This window comes from Pipistrellus kuhlii, unplaced genomic scaffold (genome assembly GCF_014108245.1).
Source record: "Pipistrellus kuhlii isolate mPipKuh1 unplaced genomic scaffold, mPipKuh1.p scaffold_m20_p_3, whole genome shotgun sequence".
Lineage (NCBI taxonomy): Eukaryota > Metazoa > Chordata > Mammalia > Chiroptera > Vespertilionidae > Pipistrellus > Pipistrellus kuhlii.
In genome coordinates, this window is record NW_023425529.1 from 131,509,261 (window position 1) to 131,522,666 (window position 13,406).

A 13,406-nucleotide genomic window follows, 5' to 3' on the forward strand; every position below is an offset into this window, starting at 1 on the left:
GTCAGTTATACTCAGTAGACATTTTTGGGGATAGAAAATTGTGTCAATATTCAATATTCAAAATGATGAGAACAGAAAATATGGAAAAGGGAAATAAAGATGGATTTGTGCATTTGATAGTAGCAGATAAAGTAAGGCAAACAAATATCTCTAGTGTTTTGCTCTAAATAAATTGACTTTTGTTTTCAGTGCTTCCTAAGTTTGGGGCAAATCACAGTGAAGTTTTTATCTGAAAATTATAACTGCCATATGCCATAGTGTATGTTGAAGATAATTTTATTTTATTTATTTATTTTTTAATTTATATTTTATTGATTTTTGTACAGAGAGGAAGTGAGAGAGATAGAGAGTTAGAAACATCAATGAGAGAGAGTCATAGATCAGCTGCCTCTTGCACACCCCCTACTGGGGATATGCCCGCAACCAAGGTACATGCCCTTGACCAGAATCGAACCCAGGGCCCTTCAGTCCCCAAGCCGACGCTCTATCCATTGAGCCAAACTGGTCCCGGCTGAAGATAATTTTAATATTCAGGTTTGCATGCTGACGTTCTGTAAGACTGAATTAAGAAATGCCAACATAAACAAGATTGGGTATATTTGAGAAGACACACGAGAAAATTTTTGTGGGTATGTGAACAGATCCAAATTATTGTGTATATATATATATATGCGTTTCCAAAATGTAGAAGAAAAACCCAGTCAGAAGAAGAATTATTGCTATGTAAAAGTATGTGAATATCTCATTGGTCATAATGTTTGACAGGCACTTTCAGCTTTTAACCACTTGGGAAAATGGGTATTAGCTTATTCCTATTGCCAGTATAGATTCATTTAACATGTGGCCATAACCCTAACACTTCATCTTGTCAAGATGTAGCTACTTCTAAAAGTATACCCTCTGGAATTAAACAAGAATAAACACCAACACCTGTATAGTTTTCATTTTATCAAGAACTACTTGGTTGAGGAGGAAGATAACTGAGGAAATAGAACAATGGCTAGCTGCTTCTCTTTAGCACAAGCAGAAAGCTATGCCGCTGTTTCCCCCTTTTCAGGTACAGACATTTTGAGTTTGGAATCAGTTGTTTGTGACTTAAAATGAGTTCAACGTGTTTTAAATCATCCTGGCTGAATTGAGACAAGTGGCCACTCCATTTGTCAGAGCACAAGGGATGTGCTGTGAGAACATGGAACAGAGTTCCCATGGCAATATCGCTAATTGTGTGTAAGATATACAAGGCATATCTGAACAAGTTTTCTTTTTTTTTATTGTGATGAAAACTAGAAGCTCTTTTCCCCAACATACTTCATCAAACTATTTACAACCCCTGTAAAATTTGTGTTTGAAAATACTTTTTCCACTATCACATATGTTACGAATACAGCAAAATATCTTCAACTCTATTTTTTTTTAAAGATGCAGTATCCTCAATTTCATTTTCTTATGAAAATCTGAATTACTATTGTAATTGCACAGTATTTAGCACACTTAAAAGTACCAATGGACATGGGTTGCTAAACAGACATTACTCTATAATGAAACTGTGAAAATATAGCATTTAAAATTTTTTTATGTACACCTCTTAACTATAAAATGCAGGCAAAGTCATATATAGCATTGTAAGCTGATTCCCCACTAAGGTAAATAACTTACATTTGTAGACAGTATGGATTATTACAAATTCATTCTTTTAAAAAAAGTTTTCTGTTGAGACTTATGAGCCCACTGGCTGCTGCATATACAGGTGTGTATACGGGTCTGCATGTATCAGTGGTGCCTGTGCAGGTAAGTAGATGGCAGTGTGGGAAAAAGTAGAAATGTAATATGGAAGACATAACAGCAAACCTTGTTTTTAAACAAAACCAAATCAAAGCAAAAAATATGTGTATTTTTAAATGAGATACACCACCTCAGAATAACTGAAGAAAGAGATTTGGTCAGTGAAGTTGTAGAATACATTTACTCACAAAACCTATAGGCATTAGTAAAGAGCAAAATCTGAGACTGGATTATGGACTATGAGCATTAAGGCTTTCTAGGCCTATTATGATGCATAAAAGACATGTCATGTCCAGTCCCTCACATGAAGGTCATAACTCAATGTATCATGCATGCTGGTATTCTTAATACTTCTGAATTCTGTCCACACTTATTATCAATACTAAGTCACCTTCACAACAACATTCTGGCCACATTTCTAAGCAGTCATAACAACATAACAAAGGCGTATTAGTACATTTGAAGGCCTCACCTCATCAGGTTTATTCAATTGTTGCTTTGGTAAGTATAATAAATAAAGTACAGAATAGGAATACTGCATCTTTATCCATATACATATTGTCATTCTAATGAACTGATTCCATTAATGTAGAAATTATACTTAGGTTTGGAACACAAATGGCAATTAGAAGTTTAAAAAGGCTGTATAAAAATGAACACAGCTTTGTATGAGCTTTTCAACATGCCAACCATCCTGAGAATGGCCTTTCTAATCTAGAACTGGCATTGTAAACACTGTAGCTTTTTGTAAGATTTCCTCCTCCCCTAATAATCCTCTTCCTATTTCCCACTTAATCTATTAAGTGAAAAAAAAAAAAGTGCTCTTTTCCCCCCAATGTGGTTTATGTTACTGTTACTCAACTGCTTTTTGGAAATGAATGTCTAATACTGCTTTGTAAAAGTAACGCCAGGCAATAGTATGATCTTTACGGTCAAGTCATGAGGAATTTCAGTCTAAATGCCATAAGAGAATGTAAGTTATCCGGCAGGCTTCTCTGAGTCTGCACACAGTTGATAGGATGGGACCAGAGGAGGATGAAAAGTGTGAATCTCTTTCTGACAACCTAAGATCAGAACATGAAGAGGAAATCTATTTAAACCTCAAAGCCTGAACCTTAGCGCTTTTCACATCATGTGAACTCCCTTGAACTCAATCTCCACAATGCAGAGAGATAGTCCGGTCCCCGTAGCTTCTCAGGCCATCACTGTGGGTACCTGTGTGCGAGTTCCCAATCATGCACACATGTCCAACTGCACACTGGCGGAACAGCTTCAAATTTCAGACCAAAGAACGCTTCTAGTGAGGGAACATCTGATGAATCCTTCGGATTCAACTTATTTTCTATTCATTATCTACTGTGCTTTTCAAAAGAGGCTAGAATAGACATAAAACTACCTGGAGGGGGCTGTTCTTTGCCTAAAGATATTCCTACTTAAAAAGCCAGTTCCTTCTCTCCCAAACCACTTTCCTTTCCATTGGGGGAACATCTATAAAAAACTCAAGTAAGTTTCAGCCCTGGGATGAGAAACAGCAACTCATTCACTACTTGTGCTTGGATTCCTCCTTAGAAGTTCAGACACATCAGAGGGGGAATGGTGTTAACACTGACGGGTTTTATCAGTGAGCTTACTGTCCCAGTCTGGTTCCCACTTTCAGAGGAGGAGGAGGAAAACACACTTTCCTGAATCTTTCCTATGTTCTTTCAGAGGATCAGCTCATTTAGTTCTGGGCTAAATTTAAATCAAGCTGCCACTCAGGAAGCTCCCACCGCCTGTCAGTTTCATGAATTCTGAAAACCATTCCTACCTGTAACACTCTCAAGACATCTCTTAGCAGAGAGCAGGACTGGCCTTCTTATGAGAGCAGGCAGAATGAAATGAAGCCCACACAGCACCTGAGTGATTCACCTACGACCTGCCGACTAGGTTCTGGGATCAGCTGAGAGGGTTCCCCATGCTGTGCTCTTTGCTGCTGACCAATAACCAATGCTGGCATGCATCAAGCAGCCTTTTTCTATTCCACGTGGTCACAGGCAATGAGAAGTAGCAGTTGCATACAGTACAGATAAAAAACTTTCCAGTTGGTAAAAAAAAAAAAAAAAAAAAAAAAAAAAGATCCCAGTGCTTGGTATGTAATCGTGTAAGCTAAAGAAGATATTTGTCAATAGAATTGCAGCCCTTGTTGGAGGGAAATTGCCTGATGAATTTTTAAGATCTGGTAGAAAATGCAGAGCACATATTTCTAAAGACAGAATTTGACCTGAAAATCATTATGCTGTTGCTTCAACATTAAAAAATAATTCCTTTTAATACCATCCAACACAAAATTGTCTTTGTTTCAATGTCTATAATCCTTGCTTCATCAGAATAAGATTATCTGAATTAGAAGACAACCCTAAAAAAGGATAATTCTGCAACTGGACATTATTTCAGAATGTTCAAACATTGAAAAATGAGCTAGTAACATTGTGAGGTTAATTTGTGCAATTCCCAAAATCAAGTGCTTTTAATGAAAATATATTGCAAAAGTCTATATGCTGGCAACATCTGTATCTAAGCTATAAAAAATCTTAACAACAATAATAACTAAAAACCTCACCAAGCCCCCTTAGCCACATAAAGCTGAAAAAAAATACCCCAGCTTTTTAGTGGGGTTTGGGGGGGGGGGGGGAGATATGATAATTTTTCTGAAAGAATGCTTGTTGGTAATGTATTGCTTTGTTTACTGTATACTTTGCTAGATGCCAAAAAGGCTCATAATTTTAGGGGGTTGACAGGACTGTAATTTCCTCTCACCCTCAGCACAGGACAAGTGGCTTCAACATCCCCAACAGATGCCAATGCAGAACCATCGGGCCCTGACACAGTGTAGGAAAAGAAGTTTGTATAGAAAGAACCCATTGGAGAGTCGCGTATCCTCGGTTCTCCAAGTGAGGAAAGGAGCACCATGTCAGGCTTTCCTGGGGGGCGGGAGGGGGGAGGCACACCCTCGCCACTGACTCTGTTCCAAGGAGAGCCGACCCATTAACCCAAGAGTTAATTCCCTGCTATGCCTCCCTGGCCTACTCACCAAATAGCCGTTTACAAACAAGAAAAGGGGAGCATAATCTTTAATTGTGGTAGTCAACCTAGCAAGGACAACAAACAGCAGAAAGATTACCTCAGTGCTGGAAATGAAACCAAGACCTCTAAAATGCTGGGGTGTTTTTTACAATTCCCTTTAGTTAAGTATGAAAATTGGTAATGTGAGTCCTCAGTGAAGTTATTGTAGGAAAGTCCTTTTATTCGTTATTGCTTTTCTCCTCAAGAGGCGCATTATTTCCATCTCTGCTTTGTCTGATTTTTCATGTTCACTGACTTTGCCTGGGCGGCCCCACCTCTTCTTACCTTGGTGCCAGTGTGTCTAAGAAAGTTTTTTTTCCCCTCCTCCCCTGATTCCTTGTAATCAAATCCTAGGGGCAGGAAGAGATGATGCCTGGGTGACAGAACACTGCAATTTGAAGTGGGGCAGTAAGTTTTTTAGACAGGCTCTTCCTATTCAACCACAGAACAGCCCTGGGCCAGTCCATGCCAGGGCAGACCCGGGACCGGGCTCCGACTGAAATGTCGCCGCCCCTCTGCGCGGACAGATGAACAAAACAGAACCAAAACAAAACAAACAAAAAACAAAAAACAAAACCAATCAACAACGAACACATGAAAGACTCAATGTTGGTTTTCTTCAGGGTATGGCATGATGACAAGGCGCGGGTGCTATCTAGCTGCAGCCATCGCTACTGCCAAGGGCCGCCTGAGTGCCCCCTTTATTTTCAGGGGATGGAACCTCTCCAACAGCTTCTTCTTGTCTACGTGGGTGCTGCTGGCCGGTAACAGATTGGACCGGGGTTCTGTCTCACTCAGATGGTAACTGAAATTCCTGTAAAAAGAGGTTAGGGGGTGGGATGGACGGGAGGATCATCCCCAGCGGGAAAGGTCTCCGCTCTCGCCATCCATCTGTGGCAGATGACCTTTAAAAGGGTCCATAACCAAATGAGTCTGGCAGCTCGGAAAGTGGACAAGCTACAAACACCGTTCAGTGGCAGAGTACACAGCACGGACACCGATGCCCGCCTCTCCAGCATCTGTGTCACCCATCATCTCCCAGGCCGGCGTGGAGACGGGTCTCGTGGAGTCGCGATGGGGGGTTACCTGCGGACCGAAAGGAGAAGTGTGTTCCTTCTCGTTCCTGCTCTGGTTTTCAGACCTCGTGTGGGATGGTGATATGCCCTTTTGCGTGAACACTGTGGAGGGGAGTCAGCCCTGCTGAACCGGGTGCCGCTAAGAGAGCCAGCTCTTACGCTCAGCTGGACGGGCGGCCTTCCTCACACCAGCATGTGCCTCCGGCGGTGCAGCGCCAAGTGGTCTGACCGAGAGAAGCTGCGGTCGCAGTCCGCGCACTTGAAGGGCTTCACGCCCGTGTGTTTGCGGTAATGCCTGGTCAGTTCATCCGAGCGAGCGAACTTCCAGGTGCAGCCCTCCCAGGTGCACTTGTAGGGCTTCTCCCCTGGAAGAGACAAAGGGACACGCGCTTTGGTGCTCCATCACTTCTCTGCAGTAACCGAGCCAGCAGCGCTACCTCTTGGGATAGGGCTGTTTTCAGTGGATTTCCCATTTGGTAATGACCCCTCTGCCAGGAAACCTAACGATCCCGTCAGCAGGCTTGGGGTCAGAGAGAGGAGGGCGGGGGGTTCAATCTCTTCTTTCCTGCTGTGGCATCTGGCAAGTGAGTTAACACCTGCATCTTCCATTACACCTAAATGACTTTGCAGACAAAATATCAAAAAGGCATAGACTGAGGGCTACTGGCTGGAACAGCCACGGACCACTGGTAGACTCAAATGGGATAGCAGAGCTCTCCCTTGCTTGATGTGTCTCTACGGTTGAAACTCACAACAAGTCACAAAGGGTAATTAATTATGCTTTGTTTCAATACTCCAAAGTGTGCCTATCACTTAGATGGGTTAAGGCTCTTTTAGGAAAGTGTCCACTTATCAGTAACTGAAAAAAATATATATATCATTTCATTAAAATGGAAAGCATCCCCTCCAAATGCGGTATTCATAAGCACATATAGCCATGACTTGGTTTGGCTCAGTGGATAGAGCGTTGGCATGTGGAATGAAAGGTCCCAGCTTCAATTCGGGTCAAGGGCATGCACCTTGGTTGCAGGCACATCCCCAGTAGGGGGTTGTGAAAGAGGCAGCTGAATGATGTTTCTCTCTCATTGACATTTCTAACTCTCTATCCCTCTCCCTTCCTCTCTGTAAAAAATCAATAAAATAAATATTTAAAAAGTACATGTAATTCATAAACATCCACTTTTTGCATGTCTATTGGGAACAAATCTGAGATATCTTAATAGTGTAAAGTTTAAATTTTTCCCCCCAGTGACTTGGGAAATAGAGCAAGCCCCCAGGAATCCTAGAATTGGTTCAGTTTAGAAACTTAGAGTAAAAAGCAGCCTGAAGAAGTATGTAATCTGACCAGGTCCCTCCCCCTTGGAAGGACAGTAAAATATGCAAAGGCTTTGCTGGGAAAAGATACACCATCTATTGTCCTAACGAGCTCCCAGGGGGAGCAGGACAATGGTTGACCCAGGTGTGCTTTTTCCTGGCTCTCATTCAGAATGGGAGCCCTGTCCCCACGCAACCCCACAAAGCTGATCTCTTCTTTGCCCCTTCCATCCCATAGCCCACAGCATGCTGCCTGGCCACACATGGCCTCCAGTGGAAAGGGCCCTAGAAGGGAAGAAAGCTACTTGTTGATACGCATGTAGAGAGCTCAAAGTGAGTATTATGAACTCTACTTTCTCACTTTACAGATGAGAAAGCTGAGGCTCAGGGTAGTAAAGTAACTTCCCCACGGCCAGTAAAAAGATGTGTTTGGCCCCAAATCTAGCACTTTTCACTGTGCAGCAGTGGAATGGGTAATTCTTTTTTATTTATTATTATTATTAAACGTTTTTTAAAATATATTTTTATTGATTTTTCACAGAGAGGAAGAGAGAGGGATAGAGAGTTAGAAACATCATGAGAGAGAATCATTGATCAGCTGCCTCTTACACAACCCGTACTGGAAATGAAATGTGCCCACAATCAAGGTACATGCCCTTGACCAGAATCAAACCTGGGACCTTTCAGTCTGCAGGCCAACGCTCTAACCACTGAGCCACACCAGTTTTGGCAGAATGGGTAATTCTTTCCTCATCTAAACTTCGTTACTTCTTCAGACAGTCAGTGTTACTTTCTTAGCTACTCCCAAATTACTCACTTCCTATTCCTATTAAATCACCCATCACAATAGAACATACTACAGATTTTGCTTAGATGTTGTTTAGATGACTTTCTCCTTTACCAGTTTCTGAATACATGGCCTCCTCTAGTTCAGGATCCTCAGAACCTAAAATAGGTACCAAGCAATTCTTGGGTGAATGAATAAAACTACAACACATACACAGAGGCACACATACAAAAAACTATGAGTAATGGCTATATGGGAAAACTAGATGGAACTGGACCCAACATTTTTCATTCAATTGTTAACTAAAAACTATCTATTAGCAAATGGCCCTTTCAGATGTAAGTGAATAGTTCAGACTAGTTAAATCTACAGCGATTGATGTATTTAATTGTGGCCCAAAGAAACCTCCAGGTTACTCTAAAAGGGCTCTGCTGACTGGATAAACCCTAAACCTCAACTTCAGACTCCATAGGAGACAAAAATTTCCTTTGCAGATGTCTATTGATCTGAATTTAACAGAATTAAAAAATAAAATAAATAAGCAAAACCCCTAACTTAAAAAATTAGAGGGTGTGTGTGTGTGTGTGTGTATTATATAGTATATCAATGGCAACGGTTGACATGCTTTTATTTTCGTATCATCCCTGTATGTTTTTGAAATTTACATCATGAACATGGGTTCTAGTAAATTTAGCTTGATAAAAATCATGTCTTCATTTTGGGGACACTGAGCTCAGGTAGCTGACTCTTGGTCACCAATAGGTATCTCCTAGCTATCTCCTATGTTACTATGGAACCAGCCACTGAGAGTATAAAGCCTAAGAAGGGAAGGCTAAAGGATTTTCTTAATTGGGAAGAAGCATTTCTCAGTTGTGTGGCAGGAGGATGTGTGTGTCCAGCGTGGTGAGGAAGTGTCATATGAGCATGTGTGGGATCAGACACGCTGCAGGACCCTCACATGGCCATCCCAGATCAGGTGAGGGGAGGAGGCTCCATAGCTGGATGGGCCTAGAAGATCAGTAAGGGCAAAGAGAAGGAGACACTATCTGACACTTCAGAGAAACTTTGCTGACCTTTGATATAAGGGAACACCTGTGCTTTTTTACAAGCTTCTGGATTCTGTGAATGTACTGTATTGGAGTATATGATGCATATGGTTAGTTTGGGATGGGTGGGTGAGGGAATACTTTGGCTATAGGCTAATCACTCATTCTCAACTTAGGACCTCAGTTAAAATTCTAATAGTCTTCTCAGTAATAAGCACATAGTATTTCACATCAAGTACTTTGATGTGAGAGTTCTTGGCAACAGAAAATGAGTGATTCTCTGAAAAGGCTCACCAGATTCAATCAGAGTTTAAAAACTATTTTCAGGATCTTTTTTGCTGATTAAAAAATGAAGGTCTTCGTTATGAGGGTGAGGTGAGGGTAGGATGGATTAAGGTCAGGAATGTCTCTCTATACTTTACCTGGTAACTGAAAGAGCAGTGATTCTACACCACATGTGTCAAACACAAGGCCCGCGGGCCAAATCCGTCCCGCCAGGCCTTGCAATGTGGCCCGCACCGTGCTGTCATCACTGCACTCCGCTGCGTTTCCATCACAATGACAGTTTATGACTGTTCAGTAAACCATTCGGCCCGCGATTTAGGCTGGATTTTAGATTTTGGCCCCTTCTCTGATTGAGTTCGACACCCCTATTCTACACAGTGATGAAGCTCCCCTCGCTCCAACATTTTTCAGTACAATTTTGTTACAATGGCCATTGTGAATGATGACAAGTTACCCTTCTACTGAGCCTGGGGAGGAGAAGCTATGGAGGGAAGAATCAGAAAGCTGGAGCTTAGATGTTTGGCAATGTTTCTAAGACGGATGTTTCAAAGGGGAGGAGCAGGGAAAGCAACAGGTCAGGGCACTGAACCAGGGAAACAGTAAAAGTCTGAAAAGTACTTTGTGAGGTGGAATCAAGTGCAATATGTGATCATGAAAGACAAAGGTGGCCAAATGGGTGAAGGTGATCAAAAGGTACATCTTCTACTTATAAAATAAGTCACGGGGATGTAATGTATAGCATGGTGAATAATGTACAGCATAGTTAATAATAATACTGCATTGTATATCTGAAAGTTGCTAAGAGATTGTAAAAGTTCTCATCACAACAAAAATTGTACCTATGTGTGGTGATGGATATTAACTACACTTATGGGTGATCATTTTTTTTTTAAATTATTCTTTTTTAAAAAAAAATATATTTTGTTGATTTTGTACAGAGAGGAAGGGAGAGAGATAGAGAGTCAGAAACATCGATGAGAGAGAGTCATCGATCAGCTGCCTCTTGCACACCCCCTACTGGGGATATGCCCACAGCCAAGGTACATGCCCTTGACTGGAATCGAACCCGGGACCTTTCAGTCCCCAAGCTGACGCTCTATCCATTGAGCCAAACCGGTCCTGGCCATGGGTGATCATTTTGTAACATACAAATATCAAACCATTATGTTGTACACCTGAAACTGGTATATGTTAATTATGTCTTAATAAAAAAAAAGAGATAAGGGAATAGACGTCAAAAATATAGGGGGCATATATCAATATTTCCCTAGTCATGAATAAAACCAATAAAAATAACATATGCTATATAATAAAAGCCTAATATGCTGTGTTCAACTATTAATTAAACTGGTTGCTATGATGCACACCAGGGGGCAGACACTCAAATTGGAAGATTAGCTTGCTTCTGGGGTCTGGCTGAGATGGGCCAGACACACCCTGGAGCCCTCCCACAGTCTCTCCCAACCCCGATCCTGTACCAGTGGGGTCCCTTGGCCTGGCCTGACCCTCTCGCAATCTGGGACCCCTTCAGGGAGGTCAGAGAGCCAATTTCAGCCTGATTCCCACAGGCCAGGCTGAGGGACCCCACTGGTGCACGAATCCATGCACTGGGCTTCTAGTAAGCTTATAAATTACTAGGGACTAAGTGATTAATGAAGGCATATAATAAAGAATGTAAACCTCCACTATAAGGGGAGGGAAAAAGTATGTAAAAAACCAGTAAACTCAGTTATCTGAGTGATAAATAAGTTTTCCTTGAAAAAAATTTTTTAAAATATATTTTATTGATTTTTTACAGAGAGGAAGAGAGAGGGATAGAGAGTTAGAAATATCAACGAGAGAGAATCATCAATCAGCTGCCTCTTGCACATCCCCTACTGGGGATGTGCCTGCAACCAAGGTATAATACATGCCCTTGACCGGAATTGAACCTGGGACCTTTCAGTCCACAGTCCGATGCTCTATCCATTGAGCCAAACCGGTTTCGGCTCCTTGAAAATTTTCTTACAAAAATATATAGATTCTTTTAAACATCAAAAAAATCTTATGCTAAATAGTCCTTATCCTTACTGCCTCCTTAATAAAATTAGGAATTGGGTATTCAATCTCCATGTTTAAAAACAAAAAAGAAAGCAGGAAAAAGCAAGATCTTCTAATCTTGTTTCAAAATCAGTGGTCACGCTATGGAGGTGGGGGATAGGGAGACGGCTACTCCAAGCAGGCAGGGAACTAGCTGGCTCCTGGCCCTCGCTAAAGAGAGACCTAGGCTTTGATTGTTCCCACCCAGTGCCTAGCATTTCATTACAAAACAAACAAACAAATGCTCCTTTTGAACTAGTCAAGTTTTAGAAATAGATATAAGAACAACTTCAGTGTCTACTACATTGTATTAAACAGCACTTTATATTTTGTGCTTGTGCTTTAAACAATTGAAAGGGTATAATCTTATAAACAAAGATAACCGAAACTAACTTCCTGATGTGAATAGAACTAACTAAAATGATAAGTTTGGAAGATATATTATAGTGTGCATAAATGATCCTTGAGAGATATAATGAAGAATAGACAGAATTCTACTTTATTTCCTTTAAAAGCTTGGTAGAAAATAGAAAGCTATTTTAATGTTAAAAAGTCAGTGGTATCCCTGTCTAGTGTTGGATGGAGAGCTGTTGTCTTATATACCAAAAGGTTGAGAGTTCGAGTCCCGGTCAGGGCATATACCCAGGTTGTAGTTCAATCCTAGTAGGGGTGAGTGGAGAAGGCACTGGATTGATGATCAATGTTTCTCTCTCTCTCTACCTCTTCCTTTCTATGTCTCTAAACTAAATTAAACTAAAAAAAAAAAAAAGTCAGTGGTAGAGAAAGAACGGCAGGTAAATTTCCCACAAAAGTTTTCCTATGGCAAGAGTTGGCTTGGACAATAAAAGGAGGCAGGCTTCTCCCCAGGTCCAAGCTCTTGCTGCTCACAGCTGGTCTGCATCAGGCTGAACGATGACGGCAGTAAACATGATTTCTAGTATTTTCTTTAGGAATAGTGAGTTGTCCTTAAATTCATTTGAACTAGAATTCTGCAAATACACTATTCAAAACTTTTCCCTAGAAATAAACTAAAAATGAAAATAGCCTGCCCACCTTCCTTGCTCCTTTTTGCTAACCCACAAATACACTTACAATCCCTTGTGGCAATATCACTAAAAATATAGTCTACATTTTTCAAAATAATTGAAAGTTCTGATTGCATCATCACATCCCCCTTTGGTTTTCCTTATATTAATCCTATATTAATGCAATGATATAAAATGGCATGGTATATGTCTTAGTAAATGATTTTGTTAAGTTGCTATTGTATAAGGAAAGTCAAAGGACACAAGCTGAGTAATTGGGAGGTTAAGCCATTTGTTGGCAAACAGTGGCTCTTGAGCCACATGTGGCTCTTAGGCCCCTTGAGTATTCTAACACCACTTCAAAATAGACTCGCCCAGGCTGAAAACCAATTTTGCACATGGGCCAAGACGTTTCAATCTCCCGCATGTGCTGTTTTGTGGAAGAACCACACTCAAGGGGCCAAAGAGCTGCATGTGGCTCGCGAGCCACCGTTTGCCAACCACTGATCTAAGCTATCCCCCAGCCCTCAGCGTGTGGGCTTATTGACCTCTAAGTCTTCAATTCTGAAGTGAAGGTCCTGAGGAATCCACAAGCCATTTCCACTTTTCATATTTAAGTAAAAGAATCTGACTATTTTAGCACAATTTCTGCCCTCCCCCAGTTCTCTAAAAACAATGAAACAATGACAAAAAAATATACCCCCCCAAAAAAACAGTGGACTAAACTATAAAAACATCTAAAAAAATAAAAGTGTTACTTGAAACTAATAGCAAGAGCTTCTATTTACTAAAGTAAAATGGTCCTGTAAGGTTTTAAAAAGACCATATCCCCCCCCCCCCTCCCGCCCAAAGAAGGAGGGTTTGTTAATTTTCATTCTAAATTACTCTTTGTAACTCCACATTTGAGATT

The 13,406-nt window shown here is 41.0% G+C and overlaps 1 protein-coding gene across 11 annotated transcripts in view; it reads right to left on the reverse strand.

Moving 5' to 3' along the window:
* Window positions 1-944: 944 nt before the first annotated feature.
* KLF12 (Kruppel like factor 12) overlaps window positions 945-13,406 on the reverse strand; it is a 408,906-nt gene continuing 396,444 nt past the window's right edge. For 10 of the 11 annotated variants that reach the window (XM_036455691.2, XM_045588699.1, XM_045588695.1 and 7 more), the window contains one exon: window positions 945-6,325. In XM_036455691.2, coding sequence (XP_036311584.1) covers window positions 6,144-6,325 — 182 coding nt within the window. In that variant the 3' untranslated portion in view covers window positions 945-6,143. The remainder of the gene's footprint in view (window positions 6,326-13,406) is intronic. The other variant, XM_045588701.1, reaches the window with a different exon arrangement.